Source organism: Meles meles, chromosome 9 (assembly GCF_922984935.1).
Source record: "Meles meles chromosome 9, mMelMel3.1 paternal haplotype, whole genome shotgun sequence".
Lineage (NCBI taxonomy): Eukaryota > Metazoa > Chordata > Mammalia > Carnivora > Mustelidae > Meles > Meles meles.
Window position 1 is genome coordinate 78,742,905 of NC_060074.1, and position 22,288 is coordinate 78,765,192.

Consider the following 22,288-nt stretch of genomic DNA (forward strand, 5'->3'; position numbering starts at 1 on the left):
CACAAAGGTACACTATCAGTAAAAAAAAATGAAATGAAACACAGAAATGGATAAATCTCAAAAGCATTACACAAAAACAAAAGTAGCCAATCACAAAAGAATATTGTACTATATGATTCCATTCACATGAACCTGAAAAACAGACATTAATCTATGGTGATAAAAATAACACTTAGGCTTTGCCTCACAGTGGGGTGGATGACTGGACCCAAGGAAATTCTCAGGGGTGATGGAAATGTTCTTTATTTTGATCTGGGTGATAGCTACAAAGGTGTATACATTTGCCAAAATTCATTGTGGCATACACTCAATTATGCATTTTACTGTAGGTGAATTATATGTTGATAAAGTACCAATAACATAAAAATTCATGAGACATTCCTTTCATTTTTCCATAAACTGAAGTGTGCCATGACTTAGCAGCTGTTCATTACATGCTAAAATAATATTTATTTCCCAATCATAAGCATAAGTCAAAGAATCTGTTAGATTTTATTTTGGATAAGAGCAGTATGTGGAAAATGCAATGCAGCTGATGGTGAACGGAGGTAATATAATAAGGCTTTAAAAAGCAAAAATAACATTTGCTCAGTTTAGCTTAAAAAACAAACCTCAAATATTGTAATAAAGGTCTCTATTCATAGTAATTTGTACTTTGTAAAAGGGAACTGTTTAAGATTGAGAGGACTAACACTGTTTTAATAAGAAAAGGAAATTTAGTTTATTCCTTTAGGATTTAGGTCTTTGGAAATTTTTAAATAAACTGTCCTTCACAACATTTCTGGATCCAAGGGTCATTCAGGATATACAAAAAATAGATAGTCAATGAGATTTGCCGATTTTCTCTTGTGAGATCTGAAGTGTTATGTTCAATAATATATTCTAAAGTAGTCAATTAACAAAAACATAAAGTGGGTTTCACAGTCTTTTAGAACATCATGTATCAGGGCTCCTGGGTGACTCAGTTAAATGTCTACCTTCAGCTCAAATCATGATCTCAGCGTCCTGGGAGGGAACCTTGTATCTGGGTTCCCTGCTCAGTGGGGAGCCTGACTCTCCTTCACACCTCTACCTGCCCACTCCCCAACACGTGCTTTCTCACACGTTCACTCTCTCTTTCAAATAAATAAATAAAATCTTTTAAAAAAAATCAGGTATCTCTCTAGCCCTCTCAAGCACACACAAAAGAGGACAGAAAATGGAGGTGCAGTACTGTTCACTCCCTCGCCCCATGCCCCGGGCATACAGAATGCCTGGCACGAAGAGGTGGCCATTACATTTCTAATGAACAGTAGGGTAGATGGACCAATAAGCTGAATGTGAAGTTTCCATACTGGGGACCTGAGAAAACAATGGTGCTACCTACCAAAAAGGAAAGTTGCAAAGAAGAAATCTCTAATACAAAGATAGCTTTAATTATTAACCAGGTTGTATTTGAAGTACAACTAGGTGACTGGGTAGAAGTGTTTACTGAAGGAGAAATGTGGTGCTCTACCCTTGACAGTGATAAGACCTGGAGTCATAAGGGTGATAACTAAGCCCTTGTAGCTGGATGCAATTCAATGGGAAGAAACGATTGTAAGGAGAGAGGAACAGAGGCCAAGCACAGAGCCTTGGAGGACGCCCACAGCTGGGGGACAGGAGAAGTGCAAGCATGATTTGGGTAACAGCTCCAGGAGAAGAATGCCTAGGAATAAAAAATGAGTCAAAATTGTCAAATACTGGGGCGCCTGGGTGGCTCAGTTGGTTAAGCCGCTGCCTTCGGCTCAGGTCATAATCCCAGGGTCCTGGGATCGAGGCCCATGTCAGACTCTCTGCTCAGCGGGGAGCCTGCTTCCCTTCCTCTCTCTTTCTCTCTGCCTGCCTCTCTGCCTACTTGTGATCTTTGTCAAATAAATAAAATCTTAAAAAAAAAATTGTCAAATACTGCAAAGTAATTTAAAAAAAAGAAGAAGAATGCATATACTTGTAAGCTATTCTAAAATTTTAAGTACACTACTTTTTACCTATCCTAATTTTTTTCCAATAAAGGGCAGAAGCTGACCCCAAATTAATTCAGCTGCTATAGTCAATAAACATTGGCACCAAAGAAAAAAATTAAATTCCTTCCCCAAATTAGGAGCAAGTCAAAGGGGAGGAAAGAAGTTTGGAAAAGGAGAAAGAGAATGAATCTATACTACCCAAGCCAAGCCTAGGCCATCCCCAAAAGGGGGATGCTCCTCAGCCCCGGGAAGAGTTTCTCTGAAGCGCCTCTAAATTAGAGGCAGGAAGATGTTAATGAAACATTTTAGAGCTCCCAACTTATGCTGGGGATTCTGCTAATGTTGCCTTGATTTGAAAATATACCTGATGAAACCTCAGAGATCAATACAGTGTGATATTATATTTGGAAACAAAGCAGAAAAGTAATTTGATTATGCTTCTATGATTACTTAGTGTCAGAATTTACCGGCTATACCTCCTCCCTGGAAAAAACTGTGTTTTTCAAATACAAAAATTCATAAATTGGTCACCATCCCAAAGTAGAAAACTGAGAGAGTTCTTTTAATAAAAAATAGATCTTTTCGTTGCACCATTCGAATACCTGCCTTCATTTTCTGTGTTGACTTGACAGACCAAATGATTCAGTGGAATAAAACTAAAATTGTTTTTCCCCAAATTCATTATGAAACATTATGAAAACTAGAGGTGATGTACTCTTTATTAGGGCAGTGGGTTTACAATAATAAAACACACTCACAAATTGGAAGCTGTTCAGACTAAGTCGTTATCTCAAAAAGAAAAAGAAGGAAAGGAATGAAGGAAGGGAGAAAAGGGAGAAAAGAATTGTTAAACTTCCAGGCTTTTTATTTATCCAAGGATAAATTAACTGGAGTGAAAGAATTTCTTTTCCAAATTCCAGGCCAAACAGCTTGACACTTTTGAAAATGGGGTTATGTGGGTTACAATGTTTTTGTACCTTCCTCATTCCCTATTTTATCAACCCGGCTGCTCCATTTTTCCAAAGCATAAAATTTTGAGTGTGAATAGTTTCTACTTTCTTTACAGAACATGTGAATATGTCAGTGCACAGCTGAATGAGCTTGGTTTTGCCTGTTTGTTGGTTGGTTTTCATCGTTCCCATTATACCAGGGAACAAGAAAACATTTGTAAAAGGGGAACAGTAAACACTAAACCCAGGAAAGGACATTCATTCCAGGTGGTTTTACACATTGAACTGTTTGTGTAAATTATTTATAGTATTGTTGATGCCATCTTCTTTCATTGACACACTGAAGTACTATATTATTCTAACCATAACTTCTGGACAGTTTGATAGCCCATGCCTGCACTTGACCAAAATGTTGACTTATCAATTGTACTACATAATTGTTGTTTGTTTTGATCAAATATAAAGTCGGAGTGGTCATTAAAATAGAACCATGGCTGGACACTCATAATTTCCAGCTGATTTTATGATACTGTGTGAACATTCTCAATTGCATCAAGAAGGCAATGAAATAATTCTAAACAAGTCATTTTCATTCACTTGTGTTTTTCACAATATAAATGTTCGTTGAGCACCTTTGGTAGACATTGCCTCTGGTCAAACCCTTGTCACTCTGACACGATTCAGTGGAAATCAACAGTGAAAACAGTTTCAGTCTAATGAAAATTGATGTCTCAAACTTATTTACAGTTCAATAAAATAAATATTCTACTTCCACATACAAGACACTGTACAAGACAGAGGCACCTGTGTGGCTCAGTCAGTTAAGCATCTGACTCTTGATTTTGGCTCAGGACATGATCTCAAGTTGTTTCGAAGGAATGATTCTTACAGAGAATGAGCAGGTAAGTGAACAATTAAAGTGATTCTTTTAATAGTCTGGTTTGTTTTAGCATTAATAGTTTAAAGATACGGGATTCTCGGGGCGCCTGAGTGGCTCAGTGGGTTAAGCCTCTGCCTTCAGCTCAGGTCATGATCTCAGGGTCCTGGGATCGAGCCCCGCATGGGGCTCTCTGCTTAGCAGGGAGCCTGCTTCCCCCTATCTCTGCCTGCCTCTCTGCCTACTTGTGATCTCTCTCTCTCTCTCTCTCTGTCAAATAAATAAATAAAATCTAAAAAAAAAAAATTAAAAAAAAAGATACGGGATTCTCAGTAGAAAAAAAATGGTATTTTCCCTCTAAGTTTCCGTTTTCCCTTGAATTTGGAGAGAAGTTTGGAGTTAATGGTATGTAACAAAGTCAGGAGGAAAGCTGAAATTCAAAGTTGATTGTTGATTGGTCACTACAAATAAAACCAGGCTGATTACTTTCTACTGGGAACTCTTGTTTCTCACTCTCAGATCTTTCCTTAAGCCCTCCCACCACCAGCATCTTCCACAGCCAAGAAGGAATACTATTCTATATGACCTAATTCCTCTTGCTTTTCTTTCATTAAATATTTTTTCATGACAGGGATTCAACACATTGAAAGACCATTAAATCTGGGGAGTTTTTGTGTGTGTGTATGGCGGGCGGTGGGGGGGGGGTAAAAGTATAATCAATATTTGTTTCTACTTTAATGGCAGGTGTTGAGAACTCAAGGAGATGTAAAGACGGATAGGATGTGCTCAAGGAAGCTTGTCTAGTCCAAAAAGAAAGGATATGTGGACTGTGGAGGCTAAATCAGAAACGAAAGCAAATGTAGAAAAGAACTTCCCACTAATCTCAAGGCCGTGGAGGGGAACGACCCCTCTCTCTCCCTCTCTCTCCCTCTCATATAAATAAATCTGGAAAAAAAAAAAAAAAAAAAACACCTGTAAGGCAGGACACGCAGACCCAAATCAATGTGAATTCCTAGAGGAAAGTGAAATAGAAAAGGTATATAGTAACTAACTGTAGTTATAATGTTCTTGTAAAAGCAATATAGCACTAACCATAGAAATAAAAACTAGAAGCAACCCAAATATCCAAGAACATTAAAATAATGTGTGGTATATTCGTATGATAAAATACTATACAGCAATGAAAATCCAGAAGTACTACCATATACAGCATAATAAAGAGCAAAGGAAGCCACTCGCACACACATGCACATATATGTGTATATATATACACATACATGTGTATATGTTATTCATAAAAGATCAAAATTAGGCAAAATTAATATATGCTATTAGAATCTCTGCTAGTAGTTACCTTTGGAAAGCAGAGTGGAAGGAGCGATTTGGAAGAGGCACAAGGAGGTTTCTGAAGTGCTAGTAATGGTATATAGCTTGATCTGTGTGGTCAATACACAAGAGTGTTTACTTTGTGACAAGTCACTGAGTTGCATGCTTATGATTTGTGGATTTTTTTGCACATACATCATAATTCATTTGAATTCATTTGAAAAGCTTGTTTTATGGTAAGATGGAGTAACTAGCCCCCACCTATCTCTCCCCTGAAAACAGTTACAGAATCCATGAAGCAACTACTTAAGGACTCCAAAAAGTAAATAGTACCAGTTTAATACTATCAAACTGGTAGTAGGCTCATCAATTTTTCCCCTTTGGTATCTTCCAGCCTAGTTTCAACACAGCCCCATTGCTTGTAAGTGGCATGATACAAACAGAGTCCTTCAGGAAAAGCCCTCTAGTTCTGACTCAAAAAATAGGAAAAGGGTCTTCTAACACTCCATTCTCTTATACCCCATCCATCAAGCAATCCTGGGGCAGTGCTGACAATAGCTGCACCAAGGGAGGCCCTCAGGAGTCTAAACTGCTGATGTTGGAGAACCTTCCTTTCTGATTAGACATGTAGTGTCAAGAGACTGGGGCAAAATCTCATCACTTTGTGGGAGTACACCATCTGGCCTCAGATGCAGAGTCAGTCACAGGAAATACATCAGAGAGTGAGATAAATAAATCTCCAGCTTCCTGGCCAAAAGACCAAAAAGAAGAGCCCCCAATGAACTGAAAAGTACAGAGAAGACCACAGAGAGGGAGGAAATGCAGGAGAAAATCCATAAAATTGTTTATGAACTGGTAGGTTCACCCCTGGGTATATATAAATCTGACACTAAACAGTATACTACAGACTTTGAAAACTAAACTATGGGATAGATCATTGCTTGATCTCATACTGGCCACTGGGTAGGATACATACGGAGTAGACCTGAAAGGCATTGCAAAGACTGACAATGGAACTGATACTGAAAGCACAACCTACAGAAGACAAGTCAGAATTTGCTGCTTTAATGCAGCAAGACTGATTCCTCCTAAAATAAAAATATCAACATTCTTCACAGAACTTTAAATAAGACCCCAATTCTTAGAACATAATAATCAAAATGACCAGGATGCAATAAATTACTCTGCATATGAAGAACCAGAAAAATCTCAATATGTACAGGAAAAAAATCAGATGACACAAATGTTAAAGTTATCCAACAATAATTTCAAGGCAGTTTTTATAAAAATTCCCCCAAAAGTAATAGTGAACACCCTTGAAATGAATGGAAAGATAGGAAGTCTCAAGAAAGAAATCCAAGATACAACGAAGAGCCAGTTGGAAATTTTGAATGTTGAAAATTGCAATAACTGAAATAAAAAATTTACTGGATGGGCTCCATAGCAGAACAGACATGATCAAGCAAAAATTCAATGAACTTGAGGACAGATCAAAAGAAATTATCTAATCTGAAGAAACAGAAAATTTCGGGAGGGGAATGAACAGAAACTCTGGGACCTGTGGGACAATAACAAAAGCTCTAACATTCACATCATCATAGACTTGGAAGTAGAAGAGAATGTGCTGTAAAAATAAAATATTTGAAGAAATGGTTGCTGAAAGCCTCCCAAATTTGACAAATGCAAAAACTTATAGACTCGAGAAAATCAATTAACCCTAAAACAGGATAAATCTAAAGAAATCAAATGTCCAGACATAGCATAATCCAAGTACTAAAAACGAAAGACTGAAGAATTCTTGAAAGCAACCAGAGAAAATTGATGCATTATATATAAGGGAACAATGATTTGAATGACTACCAATTATCCATGAGAAACACAGAGGACAGAAGTAAGTGGAATAACTTTTTTAAGCACTGAATGAACTACCAACCCAGAATTCTATACAGTGAAAATGTCCCTCAGGAAAAGGTGAAAGGTAGATATTTTCAGATAAAGGAAAACTAAGAGAATTTAATGCCACCAGAACTGCTCTAGAAGAAGTGTTGAAGGACACTCTTCAGGCAGAAGGAATACTAGAAATCGGGGGAAAAAAACAATAGAAATTAAAAATATCTGTGTAAAGACAGTAAGCTATTCTCCTATTGAGTTGTTTAAAACATTTTTAATGTCAGGGTTCCTGGGTAGCTCAATTGGTTAAGCATCTCCAACTCTTGGTTTCAGGTCAGGTCAGGATCTCAGGGTCATAAGATCAAGCCCCCCAATCAGGCTCCATGCTCAGCACAGAGTTGCTTGAGATTCTGTCTCTCACTCTCCCTCTGGCCCTCCTCTTCCAAAAATAAATAAATCTTTAAAAGAAGCATTTTTAATGCCTGAAAGAAAAAAATACAAGTATATATATTCTCATGATATATATATGTGCAAATATATATATATACACACACACATATATATATCTTGTGATATATCTGTATGTTGTATACATGTATGTGTGTGAGAGAGAGAGAGAGACTTTCACATAATCCAAAATAAATTAGGAAATAGAAAACAGGAATGAAAAAGAGAAGGGACAAACAGAAAACAAATAATAAAATGGTATATCTAAATACAAACATATCAGTAATGACATTAGATGTAAATGGTCTCAACACATCAATCAAAAGACAAAGTTTGGTAAAATGGACAAAAGATACCAATACCAACAAAAAATGACTACAAGAAATTTATTTAAAACATAGTAATATAAGTATGTTAAAAGTAAAAGGATAAAGATTACCTTGCAAATACTGATCAAAAGAAAACTGAAGTTAATTAATATAACTATTAATTACAATACAGTATAAAAATTATTATAAACTAATTATTATTAATATTAATAATTAAAGAAAATAGACTTTAGAGCAGAGAAAATTACCAGAGATAAAGAGGGACATTACATGATGAAGGGTCAATTCTCCAATTAGACATAAAAATACTAACTGTGGAGGCACCAAATAACTGTTTCAGAATACATGAAACAAACCTGAAGCCTTGAAAAGAGAAATAGTAAAGCCTACAATATTTGAAGACTTAAATATTAATCTCAAAGTAATCAATAGATCTAGTACACAGAAAATGGGAAAGGATATAAAAATACTAGACAACAGTATTAACTAAACTAATTGACATTTGAACAACATTCCACCTGGGATGCCTGGGTGGCTCAGTCAGCTAAGCAACTGACTTTGGCTCAGGTCATGATCCCAGGGTCCCATGATCGAGCCCCACATTGGGCTCCTTGCTCAGCAGGGAGCCTGCTTCTCTCTCTCCTCCTTGTTTGTGCTCTCTCACTATCCCTGTCTCTGTCTCTGTCTCTCTCCCTCTCCCCAAATAAATAAATAAATAAAAGAACATTCTACCCAACAACTGCAGAATATATATATTTTTTTTGCCAAGAGCAAATAAAACATTCACTAAGATAAATCATATCCTGGGCCATAGAATAAACCTTAACAAATCTGAAAGAATCAAGATTATACAAAGTATGTTCTCTAGTCATAGGGGAATTAGAATAAAATATAACAGCTTAAAGAGAAAAATCTCCAAATAGCAAATTTAACAGCATAACCCTAAGTAATTCATGAGTCAAAGAGGTAGTCTCAAGGGAAGTTATAAAATATTTTACACTGAAGAAAAATTAAAATAAAACCTACCAAACTCTGTAAAAAGCAAATAAAGCCATCCTTAGATGGATACTTATAGCATTAAATTACTATACTAGAAAAGAAGAAATGTTTCAAATCATAATCTAATCTTCTACCTTAAGGGGGGGAAAAAGACAGCAAAATTAAATCCTACACAAGCAGAGGAAAGAAATACTGAGTGGAAATCAATAAAATTGAAAAGAGAAACAATGGAGAAAATCAAAGGAACCAAAAGATGGTTCTTTATATCCAGAATACAACACTACTTTAATAGGTGTGAGCTGCCACTCCACACCTATTAAAATAGCTAGGATTAAGAAAATAAAAACCTGAAAAGACCACAGGCCAGAAAGGATGCACAGCAACTGGAACTCTTACATATCACTAGTGTAAAATTGAACAACCATTTTGGAAACAGTTTGACTGTTTTTTACAAAGCTAAACACATTACCATATAATCCCAGTAATTCTATTCCTAGATATCTGCCCTAGAGATATGAAGACTTATGTTTACACAAATGTTTAGTAGGCCTACCCATAACTAACAAAAACTAGAACCAGCATGATAATCCTTCAAGACATGAATGGCTAAACAAATAGTAATGGACTCAAGGCATAAAATACTTGGCAATTAAAACAAATCAATATTGCTACATGCACCAACAACTTGGATAAAGCTCAAAGGCGTTGTGATAAGCAAAATAAACCAAACTCAAAAGGTTACATACTCTACCATTCCATTTATAAAATCATCTCAAAAACACAAAGTTAGAGAAAGGAATAGATCAGTGATGACCAGTGGCTAAGGGTGAGAGGAGCTTGCCATTATGAAGAGATAGCAAGAGGAAGTTTCTTTTGAGGAAATACAACTGTTCTGTATCTTTATCATGGTAGTGGTTACACAAGTCTATCCATGCATTAAAATCCACAGAACTCATAAAATCCACACAATTTTTAATGACCAAGAGAAAATGTCAATTTTATTATGTGCTAACTTCTAAAATAAAATAAAAATGTTTAACTTTACTTTTAAAACACAGGACACAAATGTACCCATATAAGAGTTGAGTATCTAGGTTACGAAGACTAATTTGAACACAAATGAAAACTGGGAAGATAGTGAGTGATCTACTCACCACTGCTGGCTCCTCTACAGTTTCCATTACTAGAATCCATAGGAAAATCTGAAAGGTGATAGAACAAAAAATTATAATTTATTCATTATTATTTCAAAATTTCCCATACAAAAATCTAATTCAGTCATAAATTTAATTTGAGTAAGAACCCAGGAATCTCAAGGAAGTGGATTCTTATTAGTGCCATGACCTTTGCACTCTATTACTTATAGATCAAATAAGGACAAGATCTATTCTTTTGTGTGATTGAGAGATTATAATACACTTTCTTGAATCCTCAACAACTGTGCCTAGAATTTCAGGATTTAATAAGTTTTGAGTCTCACGAAATTTCTGACCCAATAAAATCCACATACATATTAAGCATTCATGCAACACTTGTGTCTTATCTAAAAGAAGTCAATACATCTCCTCAATAAATAGACATATTACACATGACTAGCATATATTTAAATTCTTAGTGCATCAGGAAAACATTCAGAACCCATTCTCATGCCCTTTATTACCTATAAACTGAACGGTTTTTCAGCAGAAAGTAAGCATACCATGCAAGGACCACTCAAGTCAGTGCGATTAATAGATATGGGTGGAAATGGCCAATGACTCCACCATAATCCCAGAAAATGGTAACAATACACAGTAAATAGCACTTATAAAAAGTTCTTCTGTGATCTAGTTAAGAACTCAGCCTCTAGTGAGTAAGAGTGCCTCAGCAAAACACCATGCTGAATTTGCTGCACGCCCCTATATATTCTTATTGATATTTCAACTCCATACTTTCATGTTTTAATTTTGTACTAACATTTTATGTTTAATGAGTTTAGTATCCGTTTATCCTAACAGAAAGTAACGTTCTTCCTCTGTCCTTTTTCCTCATAGGCTGTATCATGAATAAATTAAAAAGGAGAAGCTAAATATCATTTTAGGACAATAGCACTCAAATTACAATTAATGAATTACTTTCTCAGGCTGAGTAATCATCATCTGGGATTTGACCTTTTTTTTTTTATCTCTTTTTAACTTTTATTCATCTGGTATTTAAAAAGCTATATACAGGAAAGATAGTAACCACCAAAAAAACAAACAGGCAACAAATACTTGATTCCAAAACATTAGGTTCTACTCAGTCATATACTATTAATTTTATGACTTTTATTCTATTTAAAGACTTTATTCACGACAAATGTAACCAAGTGTTAAAGTAACATGCCAATGGTTTTATTCCTGAGTCCAATAATCACGATAACACACATTTGAGCTATACAAAAATGATCTCTCTGGGGCGCCAGGGTGGTTCAGTCCGTTAAGCAGCCAACTCTTGATTTTGGCTCAGGTCATCATCTCAGGGTCATGAGATCCAGCCCTGCCTGGGGTCCCATGCTCATCAGGGAGCCTGCTTGAGAATCCCTCTCCTTCTGCCTCTGCTCCTCCCCCGCTCATGCACACACACACACTCTCTCTCTCTCTCAAATAAACCTTTTTTTTTTAATGAGCTTTCTATAAATGAAGAAATTATATCAATCCACGTGTAAAGTAACTGTTAAGTGTTGAAGAGTTTAAATATAAATGAAAAATAAATCTCTTCTCCTGGTCAGGGGGAACCCTTGATACAGCTGAACCTAGGAAAGTGGTTTTCTTCTTTCATTATTATTCACAGGAAAATGTTCTTGTTTTTAAAAGTGCTTAGAAATCACTTGTTAGAATTAAAAGAGGGGGGAAAAAAGTTGTCTGGTCATAAATAATCCAAAAAAAATTGTTTTCAGAAAATTCAACTTAGGAATTCCAACAAAATCATCCTACATTAAAATCCTACATCCTGGGCGCCTGGGTGGCTCAGTGGGTTAAGCCGCTGCCTTCGGCTCAGGTCATGATCTCAGGGTCCTGGGATCGAGTCCCGCATTGGGCTCTCTGCTTGGCAGGGAGCCTGCTTTCCCCTCTCTCTCTGCCTGCCTCTCTGTCTACTTGTGATCTCTCTCTGTCAAATAAATAAATAAAATCTTTAAAAAATAAAATAAAAAATCCTACATCCTACATTAAAAGTCATTAGTAGGTTTTATGCCCCAAGAATTTCTAGTAGGAGTCATAGAAGTTTCCTAAAGGAGCTGGAGAAGGTTAGTGCCACATAGAAAATAACATGTGTAAGAAGTATGGAAAGAAACTACAGTACTCACCAAGGGACATGCAAGTCTTCCAGAGCCGCTAAAACAGAAGTGTGAGCAGGAAGAAATGAAGCTAGAGGGGCAGGAGGGGACGAGGTCATGAAGGCTAGAGACAGACACCAAAGGATTTTAAGCAACAGATCTGCAGGTCAGAAAGATCACCCTGTTGGAATACAGAGGGGCAATACTGAGGGTAAGCAAGCCAGTTATTCTCCTGTGGCCGTAATATGTGTGAGACATGTTGAGATACGAACTAAGAGAGTAACATCAGAGGAGGGGAGGAAATTGGATTCAGAGTCGATCCAGTGACATTTGATATCTACTGAATGCAGGGCGGGGAGGGGTAAAGAATAAGGTAGAATCAGGGTGCCTGGGGGGTTCAGTCAGTTAAGCGTCTGCCTTCAGATCAGGTCATGATCTTGGGGTCCTGGGATTGAGCTGCATGTTGGGCTCCATGCTCCGCACCGAGTCTGCTTCTCCTTCTTCCTCTGCTCCTCCCCCTGCTCATGTTCTCTCTCTCTCTCAAATAAATAAATAAAATCTTTTTTTAAAAAAAATAGGGTAAAATCAAGGCTGACTCCCAGGCCTGGAGCATGCGTATGCGACCTCATAACCATATAAAAAAATACTAGAAAAGAATAGGCAGATGGGGTAAGGAAATGAGGAATTCACTTTGTGGCATGAAGAGATTGAGGGGCTCTGGGTTAGATGTGAGAGTCTGGAAAGCACTCTGTTATCTCAAAAGGGCAGTGAAGTACTTATCTCTTATCTCTTGGAATCCCTGTCCAAGGCTGTCTTTTATTCTCTTAAACTACACATAAGTGGGCTTTCAAAATACAATGGACAAAATTTGATCCTTTAACTGAAATCTGATAGTCAAAAGACACAGATTCTTCCTTAAGCTATGAATCACCTCTTTCTCCATGAGACGGGAAGTGTAGTGGAGAATGGATTCTGGCTTGAACCTCTCCTCTTAGTAGCTTCATGAACCTGCACAAGTCACTTACATGCCTCAACTTCCTTTTCTTCAAAATGGAAATAATAGTACCTATCATGGAATTACAAAAAGTTGAAATGCATAACACACTTAGAACAGCAGACAGAATATGTTTGCTTATTCTGTTGCTACCAAAGACCCCTCTTCTGAGAGGACACGTCCTATCCCGGAGCATGCTGTTTTTGCTAAGCACTTACCCTCTGCTTTGCCATTTCTTAGTCATTCACATAAATAACTCTTTTGTTCTTCTCTGTTCACAGGGTCAATCTCAAATGACTTGCTCAAGGCCTAACCTTAATGGCAAAGCTGGAATTCCAACTAAGGGCCTCTACATCTAAAACTGGGAAGCTGCAGAAACAGACCCAGTTCTTAATTATTCAAAACTGTCTCTTCTTTCTATATGCCTCATAGAAAGACAAAGGCCAAACAGAACAAAGTCAATGATGCTATTTATAGCAACAACTATTTGGAAGTTTGATAGGAATGAAATAGAAAATGAATTATTAAAATCAGATTTGGGGACACGCAAGATTCTCTTACCACTAATTCCATTAGCTATAATGAAATACCAGAGCTCTCGGAGATAGTCTTGTCCCTACCCCAACCAGAGTGCCTTTCAATATTTTATGGAATGACGGGTCCTCAGAAATGTGTTCTCTCCAGCCTTAATCTAAAATTTCCATTTCTCCTTTCCATTCCATTTTCCTCCTATCACACTAAATAATTCTTCCTTCTTGGTATTTGGCCCCTCAAATATTTGTAGACCAGGCCTAAAGAAAAGGCTGCCTGTTCCTCAGAGCACAGAGAAATGACTCCACGGCAGCGCCTGCAGGGGAAAGCTGGAGTGGGGCAGGCAGGCAAGAGATGGCCAGGAGACGTGTTGAGCAAGAGCCGGGGTGACAAGCTACCACTGCCACGGAAACCAGCAATGACTGAGCATTGATTATGAAGCCCTTGGCATGATGAGCCATGGGCGTTGAATAAATAGCTGGTGAATATCATACCCTAAGTTTTCTTAAATTCTTGATCTCTCCGTTTCCAAGATAAACTACTTGTAACAGACATCCCTCAGACTCCTTCTTTCTTCCTGGTGCTCCCAAAGGAATGTATTCTTGAGCCTGAGGTCCAAGTCCATTTGCAAAAAGTGCAATATTAAGCTTATGTGTTCAGAAGGAAAATCTGCTTTTCCACTTGGTTCCTGGTGTGCAGCTTGGTTTCCGGAGCTGAAGTGATCAAAGTTCTAAGCTGTGTCTGCACTGAGCAGCATCCCATTTCAAAAAAAGGAAACGTCATTTGGATAGAACAGCAATTATCATGGTGAAGAGCAGCACAGGCTGTTAGGGACCATGCTGCTTCATTTCATCCTCACCATGCCCGGGGGATGTAGAGGCAGGCTGTCTCCGTGGTACGGCCCAGAAAACTTTCAATCAGAGAGCTTACAGAATTTCCCCATAATAACACTTGAGAGGAGGCAGAGTCCAGATTCCATGCCTGGTCTGCCAGGCTCCCAGCCCTCACTCCTGACTTGCCACATGGTACTGAAGACTGGACTAGAGGTCGTCATTCAGATAAAGAAGTTGTGTGTGAAGCCACAGCTCTACAGTAAATGAACAATGTGGGAAAAGGAACAAATGTAATGTGAATTTCTTGGTAATGGTTAGGATTGGAGACTTCTTTTTTTTTTTTTTAACGTATGTTGGCCTTAGTATTTTGAAAGCAAAAAGTAGTTTGAAGCACTACGCCATTTCAATAGATTTTGCTTTGTAAATGGGCCTAAATTGTTTGTGGCATCATACTGAGGGAGGAGGGAACAGACCCATGTGAATGGTAGGATTTCCAAATCCTCCTGGCATCAAAGGAATGTGAAGGGTGGCCCCTTTTATTCAGGGAGACCTCATTTTTGTATCCAGCTGGATTCTAATCATAAAACATAAGTGATTCTGTTTATTCCTAAAGGGAGAAAAAAACGGCTTCATGAACTATCATACCCCACTGAACCAAAGAGCATATTGCATCGTAAATTAAAACTGGCCACATATGGTACTTACTAAGTAATTCCAGGTGCCTGACAGTTTGACCCAGGATAGGGAATGCAATTTTCAGCAAGCTGGCCTCGGAAGCCAGCAGACCCTTGGGGTTAGAATCCACCTCTCCGTTCCCCATCCCCACCTCCCCTGTGGCTCCCTCCTGCCACCGGTGTCTCTGACTCACACCGAAGCTTGTGGGAAAGGGAGACGATCACAAAAATACGGTTCCCACTGCTACCTAACCCTCCGTATTTTTCTAGCAAGGATGCTGTCAACAAAGCAGATATTGTGGCATTTTAAAGCAGCTCAGAAACCAGGTCCCACGGACTGACAAATTGTTTCCATGCATGGCCTATTTGAGTGTTTCAATGAGGCAATTGTTCTGCATTTGGTCCCCAGTGATAGGTAATACAGGGACACTTAAGAAAACTGCTTCCCATCCATACTGAGCATGGGTTTTGAAAGCTGTTACCCTTGCCAAACCTCTCTCACTTGAGGTCCATTTCTAAGAGAGGTTTCAGAGCAAGTCTTTTCCTTTAAGGGGAGGAAAGCATTACAGAGTGAGCCATAGTCACCTCATTCCTAGTCCTTGGCCTGAGCGAAGCACCAGCATTTAACTGATTCTAAGTGTCTGGCAAACCAAGGCAACAACTGACCAGGCTCTTCCAGATTCTGCACAACCTGTGACGTTAGTGAGTACAAAGGCTCAAGAGCATGCTCTTAGCCCAAAGATTAATAAGAAATACACTCCTTTCTGCATATAGTCTACAGCCAGTTCTTAGTTCTTGATTAAAATCAAACAGACAATAGGTCTATATAAGACCTAGAGGATGATGGAAAAGGTGCTGGAATCTTTCTGTTCAGTGTTGGTTTTGCAGCTATTTGTACTTTTTGCCTCTTCACTCACTTTCCATTAAGAGGGTCAAGGTGCACAGAAAGCAATTTTTCCAAGTCAATTCTCTTGACAACCAAGAACTATTACCTAGAAATGGACTAAGGGCATGAGCATAGGCTGGACAAGCTGAGAGGCAGAAGGAAAAAACTGCTGCCAAGGAAACGAACAGAGAAGGCAATCAAGTCATCGCATCTAGTAACAGAGTTCCTCTGGGGGTGGGGGGGGATGAAAAAGGACCCACCACAAAAAATATGAAATTATATGAAGGGTGAAATTTGAGTTCAGGGGTAATTGGTAAGAGTGATATTGAGTGAGAATTAAATGAACCATAGTGAACTAGGTGTAGCTGAGGTCTTCAGAGTCATGAGTGTCCTAATTAGACCAAACACTAGTGAGAAAACAACTTGTGATTGATTCCATTAAATGTAGAACTGCAATCAAGCTTTCGGGTACGAAAAGATAAAGATAGATTGTGCTTGATGCACACACAGAACAAAGGGCATGAAATAAGGCACTAAAGGCATATTTGCAGAGCATAACAATGGGATAAGAAGTGAGATTAAAAATAACATTACATGAGTGAATGATGATAACACGCCTTAAATATAACTCCTTTCATCCATATGTCACTTACAAAAGGACTTGAAGGCATGTGGGAATGTGAAAAGAGCCCAGCAATTTCCCTTCGCCAGTTCTGTGGCTGGGAGCAAGTCACAGAAGCTAATTAGCAGTGCATAGCAATGTTTCACAGCTGTTTCAGTCTGGAATAGAAGAACAATTTATCTCATTGAAAGGAGGGGGAAATTTAAGGTGAAGGTAATTGCTCCAATTGGACTTTGAGCAAACACATACCACTAATATCTGTGGGTTAGAGTAAGGTTACTGAAATTATCTAGGCATTTCTAATGATTAGAAGAAAATGGTGCTTCAGTTTTCTGTTCTCGCTACACAATCTTGACAAGCGGCTAAAACAGTAAAGCTATGGAAAAGGGAGGATTGAGAATGCAAGAGAATCCGGGAAGAAAGTGCAGTGCCTGTAAACAAATTAAGACAGCAAGGAAGGAGCATCACTCATTGAAGATGTGATTAGGAGGGCACGTAAAGGATGGAAAGTGCAGGGTCAGTGTTGACAAGTGTGACCAGAGTGGATTGAAAGATTACCTACTGGCATGGAACTGGAAGAGAGAAGAAAGAAGTGGTGCCCCACAGAGGAGTGATTAAGACAAGCGACCCCAAGAAAACAGGCAGAATTAGAAAGCCAAAGGCAAGTAACAAAAACTCAAGAGAAGAGAGGAGCTGGGTGGCTGGAGGTCAGGAGAGAGGCTGGGCCAGGTCAGGACTCACCAGCTCCGTCCGCGGTGACGATAGCCTCGGGAGAGATGCACACGCCACGGTCATAAACAGGCAGCTCCTCGCAGGCCAGACTCTCGGGCCACGAGTGACGGTACTTGATAAGGATAGGCTCGCAGCCCTGCCGGGCCCGCTCGCACACGGACTTGCAGGGCTTGATGGGCTCGTGCTGGAAGTCAATGGTGCAGATGGGCGCGTACATGGCACAGAGGAAGAAGAGCAGATCGGGACTGCAGTGGGTCCCCAGCAGACCTTCGAACTGCTCGATGGCCAGAATGGCGTTGGCTTGGGTGCTGTGGTGCAGGTGGTTGGGCATCTTGGTCATGTTCCAGGGCAGGGACTTGCACAGGGGGATGCGGACGGGCTCACAGGCTGCAGCCTGAGCTCCGGGCACCCAGAGCAGGCAAAGCGCAGCCAGGGCGAGCAGCCCGGCCCGCAGCAGCAGCATCCCTCCAGGACTGCCACAGACCATGATCCCGGCAGGACGGGACAGGGTGGAGCAGTGCCGTGCACGCCGAGAGGCCCGTTCCGCCGTCCCCTCTTACTCCGTGCAAGTGGACACAATGATCTGGGAGCTTCTCCTCCCCCGACGATCTCGGTTTCCTTGGATCAAATTCCCCCAATGGGGTCCCACGAGCTCCGCCGACCTCCTGCCGCCGCCGCCCCTGCGGCTCTGGCTGTTCTTTCCCGACGTCTAAGCCTTCTGGGGCAGCAGCATCTATTTATTCCTTGCTCCCTCTGGCAGAAGCGCCAGACTTCGCAGATGAATCCGATTAGAGGAAAACAAGAGGAAGCGAGGGAGAAATAAAAACAAAAGTAGAATTCAGCGGAGGCCCTTGGAGCTCTGGACTGTCACGTCCCCTGGATTACGAAAAGGTGCTAACAGAAGCATGAAATTCTCCAACGGAGCGGGGAGGGGGGGGCGGGGGGGGATGGAGAGCAAAACAGAGGGAAAGTCTCTTAATGCGGGAGGAGGGGGCAGTTGAGAGTTCTCAAGTCTTGAAGGCTGAGCAAAAAGATCCAGCGCTTGGCGCGGGCTGCCGCGGCTGCTGGAAGCACCCGCCGGCCGCAGGAGCCCCGACGCGAGGTTCGTGCCTCCGACCCGCGGCTCTTCACTTTCCCACCTCCTGGCCGGAGAGGCAGCTCCGCCCCCCGGTGCAGTCCCAGCCCTCCGACGCCGGCTCCCGGGAAGGGAGAGGGGACGGAGGAGAGAAGGTCCACCGATTGGAGGCAGAGGAAGAGAAGCCTCGAGAAGCAGCCAGGATGCTACAGTCCAACGCGTACTACATGAGACATGTACCCCCTTCTCCGTCCTCACGCCGGCTCCAAAGAAGAGCCCCCAGCCCCTCGCTGAAAGCCCACCCCAATCCCCACGGAGGAGTACCCCAAGCCCCCACTGTTTCTTGGGGAACCCGCCCAGACTCCCTCCCTCCCTGGAGGTGGCTCTTTTAGCGTACTACAGCTTGACCTCTGCGGATCACCAGCTCTGCAGAAAGTCCGACCTGAGGAGGGTGGACTGCAGCAATGTCACTTTAAATGTCCAGGTCAGAGAAAACACAGCCCCTGGCCAGCAGCGATGGAGGCTTAGGAACCCAGAGGTTAGGTCTACAGAGTCTGCATTATGAATAACAAAGTGGGGGGGGGGGGGAACTGCCTTTCAAAAAAAAAAGGAAGGAAGGAAAGAAAAAAAAAGAAAAGAAAAGAAAAGCTGCACATGATTACAAGTAGGCCATCAGAAGAAACAGGTATAAAAAATTTTTTTGGCCCTCAGAATTAGAACTTTTGAGTTTTGTTTCTTAAGGTTAAGAATGAAAAACTACCTGCTTTGAAGTATTTGGATATCTTTTTCCTCTGATTTTACTCATTAAAATAAAATGGCTCTAATTATTTCTCTCTTATCACCAACGATTTCACCTAACACTCAAGAGAACTGTGTAGGAAAACTACACCACACAGGTAATAGTAATCATGATGGTGCTGACGACAATCAAACCATCCAAATTAGCTCAATCTAGAGAAGAAAACAGAAAACAGATCCCCTCCTGGTCTGTCCCTTCCACTAACAAGGGGCCCCTCCTCCTTCCTCTCCCCCTCTCCCAGCTCCGGGCATTTTGTAAATGGAATGACCGACAGGGGCCCTGCACCCTGCCCTTTCACCCAGCAAAAGGATTGCAGAATGTCAGAAAACACAGCCTTCGTTGAGAAGAGAAGGAAACAATCTCTAAAACAAAACAGGAAGTCACCTTTGCTCTGCATCATTGAAATATTTTGCTGCTTTCATCCAGCCATTTCTTACAGTCCGTAAGAAGCAGAAAAGATGCCCCCACTTCAGAGCACACGGGGAGATGCTGGTTTCCACTCCCCAGCATTGACCTGACAGCACTTACAAAATGGCAGTGCTCACTTGGGTTTATGGAATTTTATCTCTGAAATGACCAGAAACAGCACAGTTTGTGACTAAAGTAAATTTTTGCAGAAGAAAGTTTGTTCCACTTAGGAGCGGGGAAAAAACCCACAACAGATGATAGATAGGGAGTCATTTAGTTAGGATACAAACTTTGTCTGGTCTACAATTATTTAATGCCATGCTTACATGGCATTAAATTTTTTTAAATTTATTTATTATTTTATTTGTTTTATTCGTTTTATTATTTCATTTATTTATTTTTGTTCTCTTAAGAACAAAGCCAAAAATACAGAAATGAATTAGATGAAAAATGATATAACAAGTACATTTTGAAAACAGTCAGTATTAGAGCATTTGCGGGCTAATCTGCATCTAAAAATGTAGCTGGGGTTTTCAATAAATAAGAAGGAAGAAGTGAAGAGTAAACATAATAGATTGTTTGCTATATATGTTCTGCTGTTCAGTCTAAGTCTTACAATAGAAGAAACAAACTAATTGTTTTTATGGTTCCACAACTATCAGAAATAAAAGCTGCTTTCCTTCCCCTTCACAGACGTTAATTACCACTGTCTAACATGTCCCCTCACAAGGTTTCTCAAATCCAAATGTGTCTTTACCAAAACCCAAAATAAACTTCAGTGCCTCCCAGAAGTCTTTTTGAGTATACTGCCTGGTTCTGTTCATTTTTCTAGTTAGTTCCTCTTGAACTTTGTTCATTTTTGTGAATTATTCTTTAACACCTGTCAATTTACTGCTTTAAAATTTTTCCTTTTATTATTTCATCTGGGTGTGCTCTGCCTTCCTAAATGACATGTATGATTTTTTTTCAAGAAGAGCATTCATCTTTTGATGAATCTTTTTCTTTTGAAATGGGCATTTGAGAAATGTGAACAGATATAATTTAGCCTGCAATATTTTAAATATTAAAATATAAATGTCTAAAAGGTAAAAAATAATAAACATCTTAAAAAGAAATAACATACAATTTGAACAAATAGTGATAACGAAGTTTGAAAAATAGGCTATATAATCATGTAGGAAACACCAATTAGATAGGACAGTGTCTGTTAGTGGGTGAGCCATATCCGTAAGAATGAGTGCCTTCCAACAGCCCCACGTTCAGAGAAAATGAAGGGAAGGTTGAAACCTGGTTCCTCAGAGGATATGGGTCATAGGTAATTTGTTTCTCTGATGTTGTTTTGCATGGTTTTTATTTAACCAGTGTTGAACTAACAGAATCTTTCTGTAACAGCGCACCTAGGCTGCATGAAGTCAGCTGACTACTTCAGACATCTCCCTGGATCTGCTGAAGATAAGTAAAGACTTTGCAGGCAACACATAAGCGGCTGGAGAACTGAAGCTTTTAAATGATGTTTTGATTGGCACAGTAATAGGGATTTTTAAAAACTCACTTTTTAGAACTAAGGATGAAAATCAAAGATTTTTGCAGTAGATTTTGTATTGGAGAAAGTTGTCAAGGTGACAAATGCAAATTTACTAATGTACTAAGACCCTACTGAAAAACATTAATGAAGACCAGACTCCAAGACCCTAAAAGGCTCCCTAAAAGGCTCCCCAAAGCACATCCAGTGCCCTTCGTGGGTGCCAGCACTGGGAGTAACTACGTAGCCCCTGACTCTCTGAGAACTGCAGCATAGCACCTGCCCCCCAGCACCTACTGGGGGCTGTGAGTCAGTTCTGGGCTCTCAGCTTCTTAGGAAGTGCCTCCAGACCTACACATGGCCAATCAGTCTTTTCAGAATGCATCATAGCATCAGGATCATAGGCATTTCATCTAATTTCCTGATAAGTGATTTCAAGAAAAGATCTTCTATATAGAATTGGATATGATTGGATCACTCCATCGTACCCTTGAACCTGATATAATATTGTCAGTTCACTACACTGGAATTAAAATTTAAAAAAATAAAAATAAAATACCGGGGGGACCTAGGTGGCTCAATTGCTTAAGCGTCGGCCTTGGCTCAGGTCATGATCCCATTGTCCTGGGATTGAGCCCTACATGGGACTCCCTGCTCTGTGGGGTGCCTGATTCTCCCTTTCTTCCCCATTCATGCTCTCTCTTGCTGTCTCTTGTCTCTCTCTCTCTTCCTCAAATAAATAATCTTTAAAAGAAAATAAAATAAAAAATACCAAACAGAAAAAAAAAAAAGATCTTCCTAGAGGTTTTCACTGTGAAATAGCCATCCTTCCAAAATTCAAATTTGACCAATTAAAAAAAAAAAGAATTTGTAATTCTTACAAATTTGTAATTTGTAATTCTTGTCAATAATTTAAGTGTCAGCATTTCTTTTTCTTCTGTCTAAATACACTTTAAACTTATCCCAGGGTTGCATTTGTAAGAGGATCCACATCTGTCCCTTAAGAAAGTGTGCTTACATTCCTACAAGCAGGGCTGGTATGTGAACTAATTGACTAGTACAGCGTGGTCATTGATCAGTCTGAATGAGTCTAGTCCCATTCTGCACCAACTGGGGA

General features: G+C 39.9%; 1 protein-coding gene across 1 annotated transcript in view; it reads right to left on the minus strand.

Moving 5' to 3' along the window:
- Positions 1-19,691, minus strand: part of FRZB (frizzled related protein) — a 35,294-nt gene extending 15,603 nt beyond the window's left edge. The window contains exons 1-3 of the mRNA XM_046019914.1: positions 19,626-19,691; positions 17,377-18,137; positions 9,955-10,002 (exon numbers count right to left, since the gene is read on the minus strand). Of these exons, the coding sequence (XP_045875870.1) occupies positions 9,955-10,002; positions 17,377-17,854 (526 nt within the window). The 5' untranslated portion in view covers positions 17,855-18,137; positions 19,626-19,691. The remainder of the gene's footprint in view (positions 1-9,954; positions 10,003-17,376; positions 18,138-19,625) is intronic.
- Positions 19,692-22,288: the final 2,597 nt, after the last annotated feature.